Here is a 23,593-nt window from a genome sequence, read left to right on the forward strand (position 1 = left end):
TACATCCAAACCGTCATCGAACCCATCGTTCTACCATTCCTAGACCGGCAAGGGAACTTGCTGTTCCAACAGGACAATGCACGTCCGCATGTATCCCGTGCCACCCAACGTGCTCTAGAAGGTGTAAGTCAACTACCCTGGCCAGCAAGATCTCCGGATCTGTCCCCCATTGAGCATGTTTGGAACTGGATGAAGCGTCGTCTCACGCGGTCTGCACGTCCAGCACGAACGCTGGTCCAACTGAGGCGCCAGGTGGAAATGGCATGGCAAGCCGTTCCACAGGACTACATCCAACATCTCTACGATCGTCTCCATGGGAGAATAGCAGCCTGCATTGCTGCGAAAGGTGGATATACACTGTGCTAGTGCCGACATTGTGCATGCTCTGTTGCCTGTGTCTATGTGCCTGTGGTTCTGTCAGTGTGATCATGTGATGTATCTGACCCCAGGAATGTGTCAATAAAGTTTCCCCTTCCTGGGACAATGAATTCACGGTGTTCTTATTTCAATTTCCAGGAGTGTATATTAACAGTTTTTCCGTCCTCCTCCTAAAGACAGCGGTATTGTGATGCCCAGGATAAGAGTCCAACAAAAGCAATGAATTATTTCCTGTTACTGGTAAAACGATGTTTCGGATCTAGTACTGAAAATTATTCTCTTCCATTTTTGCAGACTTTTCCACGCCATTTACAGGGTTTTTGCTACTAACCAGTCTTCTTTTACATGTTTTTCCCCTAATGTGGCTTGAGGTTCCTGAAGACAGATATAAAACTGTGGAAACGGCTATCCACTGATACTTATCGCTGGCACTGTTGCATACGAATGTGTCAAAACATTCATCAACTACACAAATGAACCTCCCGTATACCACCCTGTAATCAGCAAACAGTTGCTGACAGCTGCTCACCTTGTCCGTGAAATCGTTTATATGTTCAGAGAACAATAGGCGTGCTATCACACTTCCGTGGTGCATTCCTGACGATATTCTTGTCTCTGGTGGGCACTCGCTGTCGAGGACAACGTACTTGGTTTTGTTGCTTAAGAAGTGTTCGGACCACTCACATATGTGGGAACCTATTCCCGTCAACAGTCTGCAGTGGAGCACCGTCCAAACGCTTCAGGAAATGTAAGAATAAGGGCTCTGGATGTTGTCGTTCATCCTGGGTCTGCAGAGCGTAATGTGAGAAAAGATGATATGGAGTATCACACAAGTGGTCGTCCTAAATCTATGCTGATGTGTTGACAGGATTATTTTTGTCTCAAGGAAATTTATTATATTCGAACGTAGAGTATGCTCAAGAACTCTGCAGGAAACCGACGCTGAAGATATTGGCCCTTCCTTTCTCTTATCTTATATACAGCAGCCACCTGCAACTTTTTCCAGTCGCTCGAGACTGCTCTGGGCGAGAGATTCGCGATAAAAACAACTCAGGCAAGGGGCCAACGCCGAAGGTCGCTCTCTGTAAAGGCAACTTGGGTTTGATCGGATTTGGTGACTTGTTTGTTTTCATCTCTTTCCGTTGCTTGTCAACGTCACGGATGGCTATTTGTATGTCCTCCATATAGGAACTCGTGTGACATTCGTGTGGATGTCCAATCTCCTGCGTGAATGATAAAGCAAAATAAAAAATTTTGCTTTCCCTTTGGAGTCTTGTATTGCCACACGAGAATGGTTGACGACTTACTGTGTAGAAGACTCGACTCTGTTCTAGATTTTACGTAAGGCCAGAATTCTCTCTGGCTCTCGGCATGAACTTTTGCTACGTTATGACGGTGGACTTTGTGGACGCTTCACCCATCGACCTTTTATGATTGCATAAAAGATGCGCCTGTGGTTAGAGCCCAAGGATTGAGGGACTGACACAGTGATGAAACGTAGATGGTTAGCTACATTATTGGACTTGGGGAATTAAAGAGTCACGCTGAGTTTATCCAAAACAGTAATCGTACTGTTATAGTTCTACGTGCAATGGCTTACCGTCGTGCCTTTAATTGTATAGTCTGGTAATGTCCTACGTTTACAGGATTGTGTGTTTTGATGAGTTATTACACTCCGACCAATATACTGGCAAACAATGGTAATACTGCTTCAGAGCTTAAACTGTGCTGCAATGGAAAAGGACGTTCTATTTCGTCCAGTATGTTAAAACTCGATCACTGGAATACTTTTAGTGGCTGCGGGCCCTGTCGACACCGAGATACCGGAGGAACGTCAGAGTTTAACGGTATCGCCGTCGGTAGCAGCACGGACGGACTACCGACTCGGAGGGGAAGAAGAAGAAGAAGAAGAAGAAGAAGAAGAAGTCAGTAACGGTGTTAACGGACGATCTGTTTCGCTCCGTTCTCGCAAGAGAGACCGAGCCCGAGCCCGAGGACGTTAGAGGAATTACGGCGTGATCACCTGCTTGACCCACTCCCTGACGTCCTCCGTCGACCAGAGCGGTACTTGCTGGCTCAGCTTGTGGGGAACCTCCTCGCCGATGAGGCGCAGCGCCTGGGCGGCGTACTTGGAGGCGACGGCGTTGGGGCAGCTGGCGACCACCTTGAGGGGCTCGATGGCGCCGATCTCGCGGAAGATCTCCGTGTTGCCCTGCTGCTTCTTGATGCCCGCCTCCATGCAGAAGTGGAAGGCGGCCAGGTTGCGCGCCTCCTCGCGCTTCGAGCTGAGCACGGGCACCAGCCTCTGCAGCCAGTTCTTGCTCTGGCCGTGAGCGTGCGCGTGGTTGGACTTGGCGAACTCGAACGGGTTGTGGGTCGTGACGAACGGCTCGACCAGGTCGAGCGTGCCCGACTTGAGCACGGCCGCCTCGATCTCCTTGTTGGCGACGAGCACGGCGATGGCCAGGCAGGCGTAGTACTTGATGTTGTCGTCGTTGTGGAAGGCGAGCGGGAACAGCCACATGGGCACCTTGCGCTTGATCATGGCCTCCTGGTTCTCGGCGCCGCCGTACAGCGACAGGTTGGCGAGCGCGCCCGCGCAGTTGCGCAGCGTCTCCACGTCGTTCTTGCGGCACTCGAACAGCACGGCGTCGAGCCCGCCCAGCCGGATGACGTCGCTGCAGGTGCCCTCGCTGTGCTTGAAGAGGTGCTCGAGGATGCCGGTGCCGACGCGCGAGTGGTCGACCGTGCTGCCGCGCGAGTTGCGGATGCACACGCACGCCACCTTCACCACCTTCTCGAGGCCGCACTCGACGACGTGCGCGCGGTTCTCGGTGGTGAGGCACTGCTCGAGCAGGCGCGCGCTCGAGAACTGCAGCTCGCCGTCGTCGGACGAGCAGTTGCGCACCAGCATGTCGAGCGCGCCGCACACGCGCAGCGCGTTGCACAGCGAGTAGCCGAGCTCGTGGCCGTGCCGCGGCACCGACCACGCGCGCCGCACCAGCTCGTTGACGCGGTCCAGCGCCTGCGGCACGCGCGCCGCGCCGCCGCCCCGCTCCAGGCTCTGCACCAGCCGCTCCAGGCACTGCGAGTACTTCACGATCACCTTCTCCACCTCCTTGGGGTTCGAGTTGGCCGACAGCTGGTCCAGGTCTTCGAACGTCTCGCTCAGCAGCTCGTCCTCCGCCGATCTGAGGTGGCCGTTCACCAACTGACTCATCTGCGTCACAAACACAAATACGTTACAATCCGTTCTGAAACGCACACTAAGCATTAGTGCGGAACGTACGGCCCGTTATCTTTTTTTCTCGCGTGTCCGGCGATGTCGGCACCAGTAAAACAGTATAATGACGAGAGTTGTGACTGACGAAGAAAACTTTTACCTAAACGAGTCTTTTGGGTTTCACAGTATTCTCGGTGGCTCAGTGATGTAGTGCCACAATAGTAATGCAAAGATTGTCTTTCAGCTCTTGCCTACTGCTAGGATTTGTTTCTGTGACTTTCACCTCTGGCAATGATTTGTTAATTTGAAAAACGCGAGGTTCCACCGTGCTTGGCATTCGACATTAAACTGTCGGTATAAAGTGGCCTGGAAACTCAGTTGAAACACTCGCAGGAAGGCGAGGGCGTACCGGCTCCGGTAGGACCGTGCTCTCCGAAGCGGGCTGGCGTCAGTAGCGACATCCCAAAATCTCTGAAGTAGCTCAGATCGTCTTCATCAGAGAACTACAAACGCGTGAACACACATTAACACCTCAGACTTTTTCGGTAAGTTGGATACAAAACACGCGCGACATTTTCTGCAGCTAGTCATTTGTAACAACGGTTGCTGAATTGTTGTGTATTATGTAACATCGTGATTCTAATTATTTTAGGCCATAATGGCTACATGTGTGAACCGTGACTGTGTGGGATAATTATTTATTTGCAATTTCTGCTACCAGTCACTTTTTTATTTTTTCGTTTTATGTTTAATCTAGCATAATACAACGCGTTTCGAACGTGTTCTGTTCATCTTCCTATGTTTATACATACATACAGAGAAATCTTACTTAAAAATAAACCATATTCAACTCGATTAACCTACAGCTCTGTCCATTGTTTATTACTTTAGTGGCTGATGTGGCATTTGGGGGCAGGTGGGGGGGGGGGGGAGGGAGGGGGCAGTGGATGGCCAAAAATCGATGTCAGTGATGACTTCCGCTGGTTTTTTCCCTTGTGGTCGACTATGTAATACTTTACAGCAGTATACCTGTAGATGAAACAGTTGAGATAATAAGAATGAACCTATTGAGAAAAAAGACAATGAGCAAACCAGAAATCATAGAACTTACAGATATACTTAATTAGTACTTTCACATAATTACTTCTCCTTTAACAATAAAATTTACAAGCAGGACCTAGGACTAGCAATGGCAAGCCCTCTAAGTGGCCTAATAGCTGAAATATTTATACACCATATAGAGAAAAAAATACTGACTGATAACATCACAAGCAAAGTTAAATTCTACCACAGGAATGTAGATGACACCCTCATTCTATTTGATAGCAAAGAGTATGAAGTGACAAACCTTTTTAACAAATTCAACAGGCTACATACAAATATTCTATTCACCCTTAAACAGGAAGAGAACAACACCATACCTTTTCTTGACATAAAAATATCAAAACAGAACCAAAAGGTATCTTTCAATGTTTACAGAAAACCGACTGGCACTGACACCACTATGCCAAACTCCTCAACACATCCCTCCTCCGACGAAATAGCTGTGCTTTACAGAGCACACAAATTTCCACTGCAACATACAGAACTCCAACTAGGAGTAGAAACCGTAACATGCACCGCAATAAACAATGCATTGATCCTTCTCTAATTACTACCATGTCACAGCAGATGAAAAATATACTGGACAAACAACATCAAATTATACTCACAACGGACAATGCCCCAGCAGTCAAATATGTAAAAATGCCATATCTTAGAACAGTATCCAACAAATTAGCAAGATTATTCAAAAACACAGAAGTAAAAACCAGCTTCAGCACCAACAACAACCTAAGTAGGAAGCTTATTCGCAATATAAAACCACCAGATACAAGTCTTGATGCTAGCTGCATTTACAAAATTAATTGCGGTCAATGTAATAAATATTATATCAACTGAATTATATCAACTGAACAGGCAGATATTTCAGAACTCGATTCAAAGAACTTTTAGACTGCTACACACTTGATAAATGTACCAAATCAGCAGTAGCAACTCACATTAAAGACACAGGCACCCTTTGAAAATCGAAGACAACCTTGAAATTTTACACAAAATAGGGAAAAGTAAAAGAATGGATGTCATGGAAGAAATGGAAATTTTCATACATATTACAAAGCATGTACATAACATTCTTAATGAGATAACCGAATTCAAAAACTCAAAATTCTTCAACAGTCTTAAACTAGTTCTAACTCAGTAGATTCAAGATGTGTCAATGTAAATAAATGACTACAAATCTGTCAGTACCAGGAATATCGATACAAAACCTCCATACTCGATACTGACTCACATGCTACAAGTCTGCAATCTTGTGTTACGTGCATAACGTTTACATGTATGTCGAAGCAACTTGTGCAGTGAACTACGTCGGAAATCAGTGACAAAATATAATCTGCAATCATGTAATGTTACTCAACAGCTCCGCCATTGCACCAGTGATGCAAGTGAAGCTGCAAGGTGTTGAAATTGTGAGTGATCAACTGTCATACAAAAGCCTTTCACGCTATTTTCGCAACACACAACTGATGAAAAATTATCTGTATTTTATACAGGCTGTGATATCATACGTAGTCAACCACAAGCAAAAAAACCAGCAGAAGACGTCACTGACACCGATTTCTAGCCATCCACTGCCCCCCCCCCCAAATGATACACCAGTCACTGCAATAACAAACAATGGACAAAGAGTTCTAAGTTAATCTAGTTTAAGACAGTTTATTTTTAAGTAACATTTCTCTTAATGTATGTATGTATAAACGCCTGAAGATGAACAGAACATGTTCGAAATGCGTTGTAATATGTAAGATTAAACATAAAACAAAAAAATAAAAAAGTGACTGGTAGCAAAAATTACAAATAAATAATTGTCGTGATTCTAATAGCGGGGAATGGCGACCTATCATCATCTGATGTTTACGCCGTATCTCAACTTGAGTCGGTAGTCTCGAGTTCGGGACAGATTGACCGTGCTGAAAGTATAACACGTTCCACGCTCACGCTGGGATACCTTTACGTGTAGCGTCATGTGAACGGAGTTTATGCTTTGCCCAATACGAGACCTACCAGGACTGCCGGTTCACCTCAAAAGTTTTTCGTCATATTAGGAGATATACGTTTCAGTATGTATGTGACTGAGGACTTTATCTGAAAAACGACTCTAGTGGGGAAATTTAGAGTGCTTTTTTAAATACTTGTGGAGGTTTCTGAAATTATGATAAACAAAACATATACGGTGTAATCGTGAAATTGATCCAAAAAGGCCCGCATCTCGTGGTCGTGCGGTAGCGTTCTCGCTTCCCACGCCCGGGTTCCCGGGTTCCCGGGTTCGATTCCCGGCGGAGCCAAGGATTTTCTCTGCCTCGTGATGGCTGGGTGTTGTGTGATGTCCTTAGGTTAGTTAGGTTTAAGTAGTTCTAAGTTCTAGGGGACTGATGACCATAGATGTTAAGTCCCATAGTGCTCAGAGCCATTTGAACCATTTTTTTGATCCAAAAAACCTGTAGATGCCCTGTACAATCAGATGAGCTAAATTGACGGAAATTCAAATGGGAACAGGTCGACATCCTCATTTCGTGAGAAGTGCAGAGTTTTTATCTGTTGGAAGAATTCCATTCGAGTTCGAGACGTACGTACAGTTTAACATTTCTTGTGCCGCAACGTCGAATTATTCTGCTGTCCTGTCAATACTAATTTCGGCTGCGTGACCATTTAAATAAGTCGCGTCTCAGACTACAAAAAAGTTTCCAATACTAAATGGCTAGGACACAATGAAATACAGAAGGTAATGTGAACACGAGCAGCAGCAGGTGGTATACCTGGGAAGCGGACGCGACCACGGACTTGGTGCAGACGCCCTTGGTTGTGATGGTGATGTTGGACTGCGAGGAGGACGACACGTGCTTCTCCTGGTTGATGACGCCCGCCGCCGAGCTGACGGTGTGGCGCTGCTGCTGCGCCGCCATCGCCTTCTGCAACACAGAGGACGCCTAAGCCCACACCACACACCCACCGCCACGCGCCACTCTCGTAAAGCTTTCTGCTACTTTAGTTTGGATTTATTTGTGTACGAAAACGTCACTGCGGGTCCTACATACCTTTGTTGCGTTATCTACTGAAAGGATAACCATTCGGCAAGGACGAGGAGATTCCGACTTATTGTAAGGGGGAGTTGCAGAGATTTTGCAAGACGTGCGTGAAATCGCATCGGGTTGTTGCCTTCACTGCATTCTAAGTAATCGCCTCTTTGTACGGATCTGGTCTTTATGCAGTGGGGACAGCCAGGCCAGATAGCAAACAATTGGTCGACAGTTCTGAAGGGAAAGGACCAAATACAGCGAGGGAAATCTCTCTTGAGGACAAAAGACTATGCGCCTGTCCGCCTGTCGCGAAATGCTGGAATAAGAAGCCAGTCACAGTTCTGTCGACTGCTCAGGGTCTCAAAGACGTCAGATTCGTCGAAAAGAGAAGGAGATTGCGAATTTCGTCGCATATAAGCCAGACGTTTGTGGAGTTCCTGTCGACGAGCCGCTACAAGCGGTAGGAAAGCACACGGAGGCGATAGAGACAACGCAGCACAGAAAACCCACAGATAAGAACTAGTTTCACACTAGTTTCACGTCATCTTATATATCAACCTATACTTAAAAAATCTTATAATCTTAACTTTTGAGTAATTAGATCCTACTGACAAAATATTACGGTTCATCTCGAACGTATCCCATACAAAATAACGATGAAACTATAAATAGTAGGGGAAATTCGCAGAAATTGACTTATTCACTATGCACTCAAAGAGTCCAACAACTATAATAGCAAAACGGTATACAGAAATTAATTCGGTCCTGGAAAGGTTAAATGGTGCTACTATGGACGTGTAGTCCAATAAGTAACGCTCAGGAGACCCGAGCAGCACTTATTGTAAGAAAAAACGACATTCGGCTGCATTTATACGGGCTTCATTTTACGGCAATGTGTGGTGGCAACGGTGTTGTCCTCAGTATTGCTGCATTGTGATGATATTGATGTATGGCCGGAAAGAATATAGCCGATGAAGAGTATGTTTAAGCAGCCGCCGAGATACGATGATTCGTTTCACAGTATCGAAGATGAACAGGTGCTCATTGCCTATCGAGGAGAATCAATTACACGAATGTGTTATCTATTCTTTCGAAGACGAGCCCACGACATTCAGTGCGGGTGCACAATTACCTCCGACCTCCTGGAGGAATTCCAAAGTGGTGGGGGCGGAGGAGATAGGCAGGGACTGCTGGGGTGGGGGGTGTGTCGGCCGAGGGGCGTGCCCGCCCAGCCAGTCCGCCGATGCCGCACAAAGCGCTGCTGCAGCTCATATCAATAGCCCCTCCCCTTTAATTTCCTTTCTTCCCCCCCTTTTCCTCCCTCAGTTTACATAGTATGTGTCACAACTGCGGATTCCGCGCAGTGTCCGTAACAACAGACACCACGCATTCAAATACTTCAGGCATTCACTTTAGTGTCCATGTTTACTGAACGTTGCTGCTTCGAGTGATCGTTCCTGTCATATCGCTGCATATTCACCATTCCTCCTGGGACAGCCTTCTCACGAGTTTAAATTAGTTGATAAAGTTCGTGTGAGCGCATGGGTTCGGTAAATTCTATAAACTGAAATATGGATAGAACAGGCGCTCAGGGAAGGTTTTGTATTTGACGTCATTTTGACCTCGTCGCACTGCGCTGCCACGTGTACGGTGGATCTCGAACGACACGTGGTGGCGGATCGATTAGTCTGCTTCTCTGAACGTGGTGTTGAAACTTGCATACGATAAGGTCGATTACGTGATACGATATTTACGTTATTAGGGAATGAAACTATCAATTAAAATAAGAAACCTTGCCTCGCGATGTTCTGCGTGTAGCCGGGACAAGAGTGAGATTGTGTAACATTATTATCTCTACAGGAGCAGCTTTAAGACAGTTAAATTTTAAGGCATTGTCTTTCAGACTGCAACTGCCGGTGGTCACCGAGATGGCGGTGACCATCCGAGAAGCTCCTCGTTTGAGGAAGCGCTGCAGGAGCTGTAGGGAGGTAGTTGGCGACTAGAACTGACGGCAGCTGGTGAGACGTACGCACACACACACACACACACAGAGCTCTCTGCAGGAAGTGCGGTTGAGGCAGGCGTGCCCTGGAAGCCCGCCGTTCTCCCGCCGTGACCGAGTTTTCAAACGACACTCGGCACGGCGACCGGGCGCGACCAACACCGACTCACGTGGCGCAGGGCGCTGGGCCTGCCTGCCTGGCAGGCCGCCCTCTCGCTCTCTGCCAGCGTTGCTCCCCCGCCCCCCGCTCCTCTCTCCCTCCCTCTCTCTCTCTCTCTCTCTCTCTCTCTCTCTCTCTCTCTCTCGTTCGTCGCGATCTTACATGAACGTATTTGAGTACATCTTCGTAACTTTTGTTTAAACTGACCTCGAAACTGAAATCTTCCTCTTTCCTTCGGATATCGGCGCCCGATATCCATTTTTTTGCTGCTTTCTAAATCTCGAATGCAGAGTGTGACGCAGTTAAGGAGTGCAGTTTCTTCCCTAATGACTGTGCTACTGCCTCGTCAGCTGGATCGCGATTAGCCGCGACTGCTCCGTAGACAGAGTGGCTGCTCGGTGCAGACCTGTGAGCAGGACCGGATCTGACGCTCCCGAGGCATTTACATTTGCTAGCGGAAGTTGTGGGCAGGTGATATGCGACACCGCAGTTACACGGTATGTGCGGTACTGATTCTCCTTTCTTGCAACTTACTGTTCGACTGCTTCCTAATAGTTAATGGAAAATTGTGACATATGTCTTTCCGAAAGAAAAAAAAAGTCAGACTGAATTTTATGAGGGCAATGCGCCGGAACATGTAGTTTGCATTCGATAAGTAAAGTCAGAGCTAGACAGTTCTTTTATTAAATAAAAGCCCAACGTGAGGTGAGTTGGTAGAGGTTCAAAATGGTTCAAATGGCTCTGAGCACTATGGGACTCAACTTCTGAGGTCATCAGTCCCCTAGAACTTAGAACTACTTAAACCTAACTAACCTAAGGACATCACATACATCCGTGCCCGAGGCAGGATTCGAACCTGCGACCGTAGCAGTCTCGCGGTTCCGGACTGAGCGCCTAGAACCGCTAGACCACCGCGGCCGGCAGTTGCTAGAGGGCTTCTGTGGTGAACCTCTCCTATAGTGAAACGAAGTACTGTAAGTTTACATATCAAAAGCGAAGCTGTGATCACTTAACAAGGCGAGAACTGGAGAGCGACGCCTGGAACGTGTGGTGTGCCATTCCTTTTTGCTACCCCTGCGCTCTCCTGATTCCGTCGAAAGACCTGGAAAAGGAATAAAGTTAACTACTGTTGCTTTGTTTCAGAGCATCACGCATCGTCTTCAGTACGCAAGCACGTTATCCGACTTTTTTTAAAAAATCTGTGCTGGAACAGAGAAAACCGGCTTCCGACGCGCATCTACTTCCAACTCACGGTGTTCCGAGTCGTCGTCTTTCTGCGGCTCGTACGGTTCACCGGCAAACCACTGACGGTTAGCCTAGAGAGGCAATCCGACGCAGTTTCAGTCGGGCACAGAGACGCGCACAGAAGCGAAAACTGAGAGATAAGCTACCTGCGCTCGTTGCGCGCTTCCCAGGTTATGGGCTCTGTGTGGCCAGCTAATATTATGCGGCTGACCTAATACGGCGTAGAGAAAAAATTACAGGGAATCAGTCAGGCGCTAAAAGCCACACTGACAATGACGGACAGGTCGTAACGTGACGCGATGCTGCGTGACGTGACGTGACGTGACGCGGCCAGATAAGGACGGCGCGGCGCGGCACGCAGGCGGAGCGGCAGCTGCCTGCGCCGGCAGCCCGGCCCTCCACAAGCCTCTCCTCGACAAGCCGTGGAGCGAGCGCGCGTGACGCCACGGCAGTCGCCACGAGTACCGCGCATTCCACGGTCGAGCGCCGAACGTGTCGAGCTTATGGCGTCGCAGCAACGGTGTTACGGGTTTCTTTTGAATGTGCAGAGCATGCCAGGGTATTGCTGAATGGCCGTTTCAACGTAGATAAATGAGATGGAAGAACGCCACCTACGTCACATGCAGGGCATCTCTCTTCAGTACTGAGTCGCAAGACGCCATATTTTCTTTCCGTTGAAGCCAATATGTATACACTGAGGTGACAAAAGCTGTGGGACAACGATATGCCCATATACAGATGGTGATAGTAGCATACATAAGGGCTGTTCTGAGTCGTGCTAAGCACCCTCTTCAGCCGAGGAGTTCTAGGAAGTTTTATTTGGTTTCATTTATTTATTATGTCTTGTAAAAATGGAGGTGGGTCTTATTTATCCCAATTAGGAATTTATTTGCAGAAATTTTGGGGACAGCTACGGTATTCACCTTACGGCCTAAGGGAAACGTGAAAAACCCGGCCACAGCTGCTGGTGTTGCCACCTTTTCCTAGCGCGTCCATTCTGGATGCACTAGGCAGGTACGTCTCGATTCGTCTGCGTCGGCGTTTTTTGTCGCTGCTGCGGCCTTCCATCTTCGTCTCGAGTTCTTTGTGTTCTTGTTCTTTCTCCTCCCAGATCTCCAGCCATTTGCGTTGGCGGTCGGCTCGCTCCTCTACGTTTGGAACGGTCTATTGCACTTCCGTACCAGGTCACAAACTCCCTTGTTTGTGCGTCCCTGTCAGTGGGTGCTGGCGCGTCTTCTCTGGCGACGTCCGTTGTCTGTGTGGCGCGTTTTGCCATTATCGTGTCTTTTTTCCTGTCGGTTTGCGAGAGACTCGTGCGGTGCGGTCTTCCGTTTGGGAGGCCGTCACGTAGCACGACTGCTCGTCCGTTTGCGCCGCCCTGGCTCCAGTTGCTGCCGGTGGAGCTGGAGGAGGCAGGCGGTCTGCGTCTCCGCGTGGAGCGCCATCCCGAAGCGGCTCTCTGCCCCCTGCAGAGCCGCGCCAATGTCAGGGTGGCGGTGTTCGACTTCTCTGTGGGCTGCTGCGCCGTGCTCCGATGCAGCGGCCGCCTCCGGTCTGAGGACGCCGACTGCCTCCCCCAGTGGTGGGGTGAGCGGCCGGCCACGCGTGGGTGTGGCCTGCTGCCGTCGCGCCTCGCGTCTCTGGACTTCTCTCGAGGCGAGGTTGTCATCTTCTCATTCCTGTGTCTCCGACGTCTTTTTTGGGAACTGAGTGGCAAGTCGGTCTCTTCGTCTTCTCACTCGTGTCGCTGCGCTCTGCGAAGTTCGGGCAGCCACGCCAGTCCGCTACGTGTGCTCCGCCACGGTAGGCACACGTCGGCCGTTCGTCGGTGCCGATTGTACAGATTCGGCTGACGTGCTGCCCGGCACACTTGACGCATCTTGCGGAGCTGTGGCGATATTTCGCCACACGCACTTCTTCCTGTCACCTGTAGCATTGGGGTGGCGGGTCCGGGTTGGCGGGGAAAGCCTCCGCATCGGCAGGGAAGCCTAGAAGCTTCCACAGCGCTTTATGTCGTCACCGGCATTTGCCGTTCGCACAGCGACGGTGAAGAGCGTCGATCTCTTCTCGTTCGTCCGGTTGTGCAGGTCCACTGCTGCATTTTGGAATTCTGCTCGGTGCAGTCCATCCTGGACTCTTCTCTCGCTGATGATCGGAGGCAGTCCCCTCAGGAGTGTTTCGGTAGTCTTCACGCATCGGGGTTCCAGCGGCGTCTGCTCGCTGGGTGCGTCAGCGATGTAGGCGGCTGCAGTGCTCCTCCGCGCCTCGTTGTCGCCCGTGTTCGCCGCTACCAGCTCGATTCCGCTGTCGAAGTCTGTCGACTCGACGACGACCTCGCACTTCCACTGCCGCCAGATCGTACAACTCTGTCCTCTCCTCTCCTCTCCTCTGCACTGGATCTGCAGGGAACGATTGCTCTTGTACTCGCTCGCCGGTGCTTTCGGAAGCCCGGGCTACCGACTGCGTCCTGTCTGATTCGCTGTCGCAGCGTTTAGATAGGCCCCGATTCGCCGTGCTCAGCGCCACGTGTGTGTGTGTGTGTGTGTGTGTGTGTGTGTGTGTGTGTGTGTGTGTGTGTGTGGGTGTGTGGGTGTGTGTGTGGGTGTGTGTGTGGGTGGGTGGGTGTGTGTTTGTGTGTGTGTGGGTGTGTGAATTTGTAAGGGACCAAACTGCTGAGGTCATCGGTCCCTAGACCTACACACTATTTGAACTAACTTACTCTAACTTACGCTAAGGGCAACTCACACACACACACACACACCCATGCCCGAGGGTGGACTCGAACCTCCGGCGGGAGAGTCCACGCAATCCGTACCACGGTGCCTCTAACCGCGCGGCCACTACGCGCGGCGCGAGCCAAGTAACAAGACAATTTGCCCTTGCTGTGAGAACAGCAGCACACACTTTGCAGTCTGGCGAGCAGTACAGTCTGTCCGCTCTCTGTCCCAAGTAATAGTTATGCGCGGACTACAGCTGTCCCAGCGGCGTAGGTATGCCGAGAATATATTCTGGCATTCCCTCTCAGCACGGACAACGCAGCGGCCGATGGCCTTCACTTTACGACCTAGAGCAGGATGTACTACGACCGTATCCGTTAGTACAGTGTGGCGAAATCTGGAGTTAACGGGGTTTGGCAGCAGGCGACTGACGAGAATGTTTTTGCTACCAGCACGACATCGCCTGCAGCGCCTCTCCTGGGGTCGTGAACATACTGGTGGAATGTTAGACGACTGGAAAACCGTAGCAGCTCGTAAGAGATGATGACAGGACTAGAGCGTGGCGCAGACCCCACGCAGCCACGGAGCCGAGTTGTCAACGAGGCACTGTGCAAGTTGGTGACGGCTCTTTATTGATGTGGGCTGTGTTTTTAGATGGAATGGGCTCGTTCCTCTGGTCCAACTGAACCGATCATTGACTGGAAACTCTTATGTCCGGATAGTGGGAGACCATCTGCAGCCATTCGTGGAATTCCTCTTCCCAAACAACGATGAAATTATTATGAATGACAATCCGCTTGTCGCCAGGCGACAGATATTCACAGTCTGTTTGAGAACGTACTGGACAATTGGAGCGAATGATTTGGTTATCCAGGTCACCCGACAGGGAACATCATCGAGCGGTGAGTTCCTCCTCAAAATCTGGCACCGGCAGCGCTTTCGCATAGAAGCAGCACGGCTCGATACTTCTGCAAGTAACTTACGACCACTTGTAGAGTCCACGCAATGTCGAGTTGCCGGGCAAAAGGAGAGCCTGTGACTTCTGTCTCATCAGTATATATGCCATTTCTAAGCACCGGCAAACTGAGGATTTCTCGGAATCCCGTCGTTAACTGTATTATTTTTGTAACAAAATGACAAGAAACGTCATATTTTCGGTGTCGTCGAATATCGAGAGCGGCGTGAGAAGTATCGACCAGCGCACAGATACTGCTCAGAAGGCGGTACCGTGAGGGGCCGGTGAGATGCCGCGAAGAAGCCGCGCCTCCCGTAGCTGCGAGGCGCCGCAGCCGCAGCCGCAGCCGCGCCTCTGCCCCGCCAGGGGCCAGCAGGGCAGTTCCGCTCCAGGGCGGATCCTGCCGCACTTCCAGCAAGTTCCAGTCGGTAGAGCGTCGTCGTGCCGCCTACTCGCTGTGACACGGACCGTACCAACCGTCGAGGAGTGGAGAGACTCTCGCCTCCTGTGAATCGTGCCTACGCGCCAACTTCACCAGAACTGTGTCAACAGCTGTCTACGAATTTGCGTTTTCTAGTGACGTCACAGTACGACCATTCTGAACTTGTGTCAATTCACCACTCAGTAATCGTGGCTCATTTAGTGTGCTCTGAGCCGCAAGACAGCTGCAGCCGAGCCTGGGGACCACAGGTAAGTTCTGTTGTAATTAATAAAGTATAACTTATTCGAAGTGTTCTAATTACCTGTATTATTAGCAACCTCCCCAGTGTCCAAGAAGACGGACACAACTACAGTGATGTCGAGAACGCAGGCGGTGATAAGCTCAGTGTGGCATATTGTGTAGCTAACCTTCTCTTGCAGCAGTGTAATTTTTCTGTTTGTGTGTGTTGTTATACTGAGTGTTCACGATGTCTCCTCCGAATGTGCTTCAGTGCAAGCTATACAGTTCCAGGAACAAAAGATTGTACAATTATTACAAGCAATGCAAGAAATTGCGGCCGCACTACGACCACCACCCTAGCCTGTTCAATCGGAAACAACTCAATCGACGGTTCACGCGCCTAAATTCAGAGAGTTTCTGGGGTAAAGCGAAGACTTGGCTGATTATGTTGCACAATCGACGACGCATTTCAACGACTACAGCATAACGCGTAACCGGCGTATTTACCATTTTCTCTCCACAGTAGGCTCAGATGCATTCCGGTTGATAGTGATAGTGTTTTCAGATCGCCATCTTCATGGGGTCCCCAACGGCGAGTTAGCTGACGAACTGTTCAAATGTTCGGATGTGTGTGAGAGGTCATCGGTCCTACACACTACTTAAACTAACTTACGCTAAGAACAACACACACACCCATGCCCGAGGGAGGACTCGAACCTCCGGTGGAAAGGGCCGCGCAATCCGTGACATGGCATCTCAAAACCGCGCGGCCACTCCGCGCGCCTCAACTGTCAAATCACTTTAAATCACATGTGCTTGTAGCGGCTGCTCGTTATACGTTCTTCAGATTAAAACAGCAACTGGTACAACCCTACAACCAGTGGGCAACAGAACTTTGTGGCCTTACTAGATGCTGTCACTTTCAGTGTTCATTTGGTGACAATGGCACTGTGTTGAGATATGCGATTACTCAGACAGAATACGGCTGATTCTCGTATCCGAGCTGCCATACTAAAATATCCAAACGAGATGTTTTCGTGTTCGGCCTGTCGCTCATACATTACAGGACTGAGTTGCTGCAGAGTTCCAGCGGTTGCAGACTGTGACGTCATCAAACGAGTGTTGGAAAGGCAGTGGGCGTCCCCCTGGTGGTCCTTACTGAATCGTCAGACCGGTTGAGACTCTGTGCAGACTTTTTAACTCGACTGCTAACCCAATAACGGTTGTCGATTCTTTTCCGTTGACCCGCTCTGAAGATTTGATGGCCAAATTAGGTTATATTTAATAGGATCGCAACATATCCTCGATGAAAGCACGCAGGCGGTATTTGTTTTCGATACACCGGAAGAAAGAGATGCAGTAAAATCTTATCGAGTTCTCTGTCGGGTTAAGTTAGCGGAGCTAAGAGAATGTCTGGGTGACAGACGCGAACGCACCCTGAGAGGTGCAGATCTCCTTCGGACTGAAGTACCAGTGTATACAGTTTGGAGACGCACAACAGTGCAGTAGAAATTCGCGTCCTTCTTCCATTTCCCGTCCTGTCTTTTCTGCTACCTCGTGCTGCAGTACAAAGCTTCGTTTTGACGCTGACCCCACACGTCGTACACGGTTGGCGGAGCTACGAAGACATGTTCCCATTTCCAACGAGTGGCCAAAAACAACGGTCCTGCCGCATTAACTCAGCTCGACCTGTTTCTCCAGGGGTTGCAGACGGTGGCAGACGCAGCGCTCTCCGGCTTATAATGGGGCGACCACATGGACAAAGCTGCAGGGATGGCGGGCCGAGACTCAGCAACATTTACAAGAAGCACAGGGGCTGCCGACGCCCACGCTGGAGTTTTTCTATAGCAGGTACGTTCGAAAAAGGTGACTCGATTCGAGATATGAGAAAGTGCCGCGAATAAGATTCACTAGCGGCTGTAATCATTTAAAAGATGCCGGCCGGAGTGGCCGTGCGGTTCTAGGCGCTTCAGTCTGGAACTGCGTGACCGCTACGGTCGCAGTTTTGAATCCGCTTCGGGCCTCGATGTGTGTGATCTCCTTAGGTTAGTTAGGTTTAAGTAGTTCTAAGTTCTAGGGGACTGATGACCACAGATGTTAAGTCCTATAGTGCTCAGAACCATTTGAACCATTAGAAGACATTTCCATAGGATCCCACACAGGTACGTGGTTGAATGGAAAGACTTCATTCCAAATCGTAGACAGCATTTCTACTATCAAGCGTAACACTATAGAGCTGAAAAGCCAATGTATTAGTCGTAGGATTTTGTATATTTCTTACGACCTAAATCTAGCTTTGCATTTATAAAAGTGATTCGTCGCATAGAACACCATCTATTGTATGTGATCATTCTCAATCAACCTCCCTCGCCTATAATCCAATGGATATATCGCGTAGCCTCTGACATGACATCGAGATAGAATGCGTTACAAATACTGTTTATTAGCGTGAAAAATATGTAGCGAGGGCATGAGGTAGTTGCAAATACCTCATTTATACCACGTTACTAGCCGAAACACTTTATTTCTAAATTGGGTGATGTTATTACGAGCTTACACTGCCGCCGACGTGCACCCGCTCATACGGTCTCACGGTCTGTAAAGACACACCCCAATGAACACCGACTATATTGTGTCGTGGCATTTGTGTGGAAGATCACTTCATTCGGGAGCAATACCATATCTGATTTATAAAGTTTGTATAGTTTTTAACACGGATATCGTTAGCAATACTTGTGTGCGTCTGTAGAGACAAGACCACTTTCTATGCAAGGTGACAGTAACATGGTCGCTGCGATCGTGTTTTTACTAGCTGGTCGCTTATAAGACGATTACGTCTCTCTCTTCCTACGACAAACTGGTACCACTTGCAAGGAAAAATAAATGACATGTCCATCCACCGTGAATTTTCGCTCAATATTGCTTGGTGTCAACTGCACTCAGTTACTGGCGAAGTATTGTTATACTTAGTAGGGAATGTGTCATAGATTCGCTATGATCCGCGGGCTTATAAAGTATGTGTACTGTGGTCAGTGTTACAACATGTGCAAAGAAAATGTGTGTCCTGTCGTAAGGGGAGGCACGGATTTGACGAGGAAGATTGCGATAACCATAAGGAGCTGAAAGATTTTTTTATGTGGAAAATTATGTGAGTCATAAGGAGGATATACAGAGCCATGCTGCCGTCAGATTGAGGCTGCAATCGCAATATTAAATTGTGAGTACAGTGATAAATAAGTGGCTGGTTTCGTAGAACAGTTCTGCTAGGGGTGCGCGGCGTATGGCGGCGGTAGCCAGTGGCCGGAACGATCGATATTTCCGGCTTACAGCGGGAGCCGTCTTAACTGGACAGGCAGGAGTATAAGAATGCAGCTAACCTAACCGCATCGCCCTCTAGGCGGCTGAGTACCGAACTAATACTCAGTGTGTGTTGGGCAGCCTTCGTTATCGGGTGTGTTATCCGTGGACGTTTGAGAAAAATCAATATGGGCGTGCGTTTGCGCTAGACAATTATTCCCTCCCATGTAAATTGTCCGGTTGATTGGCTCAAAAAATGGTTCAAATGGCTCTGAGCACTACGGGACTCAACTGCTGAGGTCATTAGTCCCCTAGAACTTAGAACTAGTTAAACCTAACTAACCTAAGGACATCACAAACATCCATGCCCGAGGCAGGATTCGAACCTGCGACCGTAGCGGTCTTGCGGTTCCAGACTGCAGCGCCTTTAACCGCACGGCCACTTCGGCCGCCTCCGGTTGATTGCTTCTACACATTTCCCGTCTTTGTTTGGTTGAAAGAACATCGACTATGGTGTGTGTTGCGTGCATCTAGATGCTAAAAACAGGTTTGCTGGTTGCCTAGAAATGTCTTTGGCAATAGTTTCCGTATTTCATGATCTGTGGACCTCTTTTACAGGGTTTAACTGTCAGTGCAATATGACTGCTGTATGTTTTTTATTTTATCTGTACAAGACAGTTTTGTTGCTGAAAATCTCGTAATTTGTCCATTCGCACAAAATGGCGAGCAGTGATCCCACACAGGCAGCAGCAGCAGTTTGCCGAGTAAATTCAGTAAGAGCCAATCAGAATGCTCCACTCAGAGGAAGTTCCATGACATCAGAGTTACGAGGCATCCTTGTGCAGGGCATAGGTGCCTCTACAGACTGGTCTGAACAAGACACGGCAAGGTATCTACGGAAAGCTCTGCGACGTCTGAGAATCGTGTGATGTCTTCTTTGATCGAGTGTTCAGAGACAAGTCCGTGTAGACCGCCCTTCTCTGGTTCGGACAGCGCAATGCTGCCCCAACCGCCACGGTGGCTTTCGAGCATCTCCAGACTAGCGACTGTAGGACATCGAAAATTCACCGAACATTCCACACATTTTTCTCGTCTGTAGAAAAGTGCTTCGAATTCTGTTTGTGTAATTGTTCTGATTTTCTTGTCTGTGCTTAGACAGCAGTGTGTGACTCGAAAAGTGGGAAAAATAACGTGCCTGACTCCAGAAGAAAATATAAACTAAGCCCAGTCACCGTTTCAGAAAAGTGATGAACACCGCAGCAGCTGTAGGACTCAGATTGGTTTTTCTCTCTCTGGCAGTGCCTTCAAACTAGCAGATAAACCGAGCGAGGTGGGACAGTGGTTAGCACACTGGGCTCGCATTCGGGAGGAAGACAGTTCAAACCGCCTCAGCCCATCCTAATTTAAATATTCCGCGATTTCCCTAAACCGCTTCAGGCAAATGCCGGGATGGTGCCTTTGAAAGGGCACGGCTGACTTCCTTCCCCATCCTTCCCTAACCCGATGGGACTGATGACCAGCTGAAACTCGAAAAGTAGTGAGCGTGCTGTTTAGAGTTACAGAGATATTTATTTCGCGCCCTCGGTGATGGTGTTGTGAACTAGGTCAATTGGACTCCGGACCTCAGGGGAAAGATATTTAATGGAACTATTCTCTATGACAACTCAAATTATTTAAAAAAACAATGCATACAAAATAAAGACTTACGTCCATCCTATCCAGCGGCCCAGCACAGACTCTTTTCCCGCCAATTTCCGGACGGGAGAGGGGAGGAGTGGAGAGGGGAAGGGGGGAGGGGAGGGAGCGTGGAGTTACACTAGTGGAGGTAGCCCAATTGAGCTACCTTTCTGCCAACATCTGAACTTCCTGCCACCATATCACTGTTATGTTGCCACATCTATGGCTGCCATCTTGGATCCGCCATCTTGAATAAATATGGCAATGGTGGAGGATAGTGCCATGCTTTGCCCCTCTACTGGTGGTATCTATCTTTGCTGTAGTGAAATATTCTTCCACATCCTTGCATTTGCCCTCTAGGCTTCCCCATTTAGAAATTTTGTACTTCCTCTCAGTCTCATTTTTTAAACTTTTGTATTCCCTTTCCTCTGCTTCATTTGCTAAATATTTAAATTTTCTCCTTTCATGAATTAAATTCAATAACTCTTGTGTTATCCAACGATTTCTACTAGGCCTTGTCTTCTTACTTACTTGATCCTCTGCTGTCTTGACTATTGCATCTCTTAAAGCTGTCCATTCGTCTTCCACTGTATTCTTTTTCCCTGTTCTAGTGAACCGTTGCCTAATTCTACCTCTGAAGCTCTCAACAACCTCTGGTTCTTTCAAATGATCTGGATTCCACTTTCCTACTTTTTCCAATTTCTTCGGTTTTAATCTACAGCTCATAACCAATAAATTGTGGCAGAGTCCACATCTGCCCCTGGAAATGTCTTTCAGTTTAAAACCCGGTTTCTAAATCTCGAATCGTTATATAATCAGTCTGAAACCCTCCAGTGTCTCCAGGTCTGTTCCACATATACAACCTTCTTTTATGATTCGTGAACCAAGTGTTAGCGATGATTAAATTACGTTTTAAGCAAAATTCTTCTATATGGCTTCCTCTTTCATTCCTTTCCCCGTGTCCATATTCATCTACGGTTTTTTCCTCTCTTCCTTTTCCTACCATCGAATTTTCAGCTAGTATTCCATCATATTGGAAGTTATGTGGATGAAAGTGCGCTCTTTCGGAGGAGTAACTTTGTCCGACTGGCTTAATCTACAAGACAGCACGAAGTACATGCATAAGATATTTCGGACTTGCTTCTTTTAGGCTTTGTATTTTACGTATTAGCAAGATTCTGCTTCTGAATAGGAACAGTGTTTAAGTAAGAATGACTTTTGGGTTCTACTAAAACGTGAGAACGATGAAATAATTTGTATTTTATATGGAGAAGTACTGTAAATTTGTATGGCACTATTTTTAATGGAACTTAGTAATTAGACATAGTACTTTTAATATAAATGGTTGCAGGTTCGCCATATGTTTCATTTAGAAGTTTCTTTTTTTCTTTTTAGTTTCGAACACGTGTGTTCATTTTCAAAGTGTAACAATACAGGCCTGTGTACAAAAACTGCCCCTGCAATTATGCTCAAAATGGCACAATGGCCGACTGAGTAACAGTAAATAAATCACATTGGAAGCACATTAGAGAGACTTCTCTAATGCTCGTGGACTTTCGAGTACTTATTTTTGTATTTCATAGACAGAAAATTGTGTACTATTGGGTCCCACGTACGACCATTTAGGAGTTCGTAGCAGTTTCTCTCAATAAAACTGCAAGTAAAAACCGAGTCGGAAACTCGTGTAGCACGCCAGCGGTGAATATTTTGCAGCAGCTGCGCGGTGTATCGCTAAGAGCCGTAGCCCGGGCAGAGGGTGAAGTGAGTGGGGTGGAGGGGGCCACTGACCTGCTCGGCCGCGTAGACGTTGGCGTGCACCTTCATGCTGGAGGCGGCCACGCTCTGGCTCTCCTGGTGCGCCATGTCGCCCGCCTTCAGCAGCCGCTGCTCCTGCAACACACACAGGAAAGGTAAGACGCGCGCGCTCAGCACAGCCGCCGCGAACCGCTGACCGGAGCTCTGCGCGCTGCTGCGTCACCGCCTCGGCACGTGTCTCATTCACTGACCTCAGAGGAGAGAAAAGGGAACAGCTGCTGATCGCTCTCGTCCTCAGGGAACTGCCTTCCGCCGCGGCAACTCGCTACGTGTGCACGTGGCAACACCCACAGTATTTTAGAGACTTGGAAAGTAGTTATCGAGGACAGTCCCTTATTTTCATCTTCAAATGCGCATATGTTGTTCATTTGTTTAGCGACCGCGGACGGTATGAACATAGGTTTAATTATTAGTTTCAGTGACAATTTTTTGACGTTCCGCTTACGCACGGACACGAAAATACTGGTGTGGCCGGCTGCAGCTGGAGCCGTGCGGGTCGCGAGCGCCGCGCCCGCCGCTCTGCGGCTGTTCCCGGGACTCTCTCCGGCTTCGGAGGCGTTTCCTGCGAGCCGCCACCGGCACCTAGTCGCACGGGAATGCGGAGCACACCTCTCCGCTTTCGTGCAGGAGAACACGGATGGCCACGCGGGAGACCCACTCGAGAGCGCAGCCACCTGCTCGCCAGTCCGGTACTCCTACTGGGCTACGGGATCTAGCAGAAAGGTTATTTCAGAGTTCCCTTTCAGTCTTTTTTGTTTCCCTTTGTACACAGACTAGTTTCGGTCTCTCTACATTTGACGCTCTCGCTCCCGTCCCATACTTACAACGAGTGCTTCTGTTCTGCCTGGCCGACTAATCAGTTGTCAATTTTAAGCGTAAAACTTTTCTGTCTCGTATCTCCGGTCGTCTTATACCTGCTTGTTCAGTGCTATGATCCTTTTCTCTCTCAGTCACTTTCGATCGTACTGCTAGTTTCCGATAAGTCTACAATTTGTCTACTTAATCTGCTTGTTTCAGTTTTTTTAATATGGACAAACAATTTTAGCCTTACGTCTCAGTTTATTTATTTGCTTTTTATCCTTATGTTCCTCCTTCAGTCTGTTTTGAAGCTAAAATTTTCGCGATTACTTTTCATCCGTCTTTTTCTATTTCTTCAATGTCTCTGTCTGTGTTTACGACGAGTGTTCAGCCTCGTCAGGAATCTCCGGTTAGACAACCGTACTGTTGTTTCTCTGCTTTGTCATTAATACTATTGCTCGAGTGGGAAAAAATCGGGATATTAGAGCGAATTAGGACGCTACAGCGAAGTGCGGGCGTGCGCGCAGTACGCAGGGACGCGACG

General features: G+C 48.5%; 1 protein-coding gene across 8 annotated transcripts in view; it reads right to left on the reverse strand.

Moving 5' to 3' along the window:
• The window catches only part of LOC126460492 (NAD(+) hydrolase sarm1-like), a 1,203,839-nt gene that overhangs the window by 39,654 nt on the left and 1,140,592 nt on the right, over positions 1-23,593 (reverse strand). For 7 of the 8 annotated variants that reach the window (XM_050095920.1, XM_050095918.1, XM_050095921.1 and 4 more), the window contains 3 exons: positions 22,225-22,326; positions 7,462-7,614; positions 2,402-3,598 (listed from right to left, as the gene is read on the reverse strand). In XM_050095920.1, coding sequence (XP_049951877.1) covers positions 2,402-3,598; positions 7,462-7,614; positions 22,225-22,326 — 1,452 coding nt within the window. The remainder of the gene's footprint in view (positions 1-2,401; positions 3,599-7,461; positions 7,615-22,224; positions 22,327-23,593) is intronic. The other variant, XM_050095919.1, reaches the window with a different exon arrangement.

This window comes from Schistocerca serialis, chromosome 1 (genome assembly GCF_023864345.2).
Source record: "Schistocerca serialis cubense isolate TAMUIC-IGC-003099 chromosome 1, iqSchSeri2.2, whole genome shotgun sequence".
Taxonomy (NCBI): Eukaryota; Metazoa; Arthropoda; class Insecta; order Orthoptera; family Acrididae; genus Schistocerca; species Schistocerca serialis.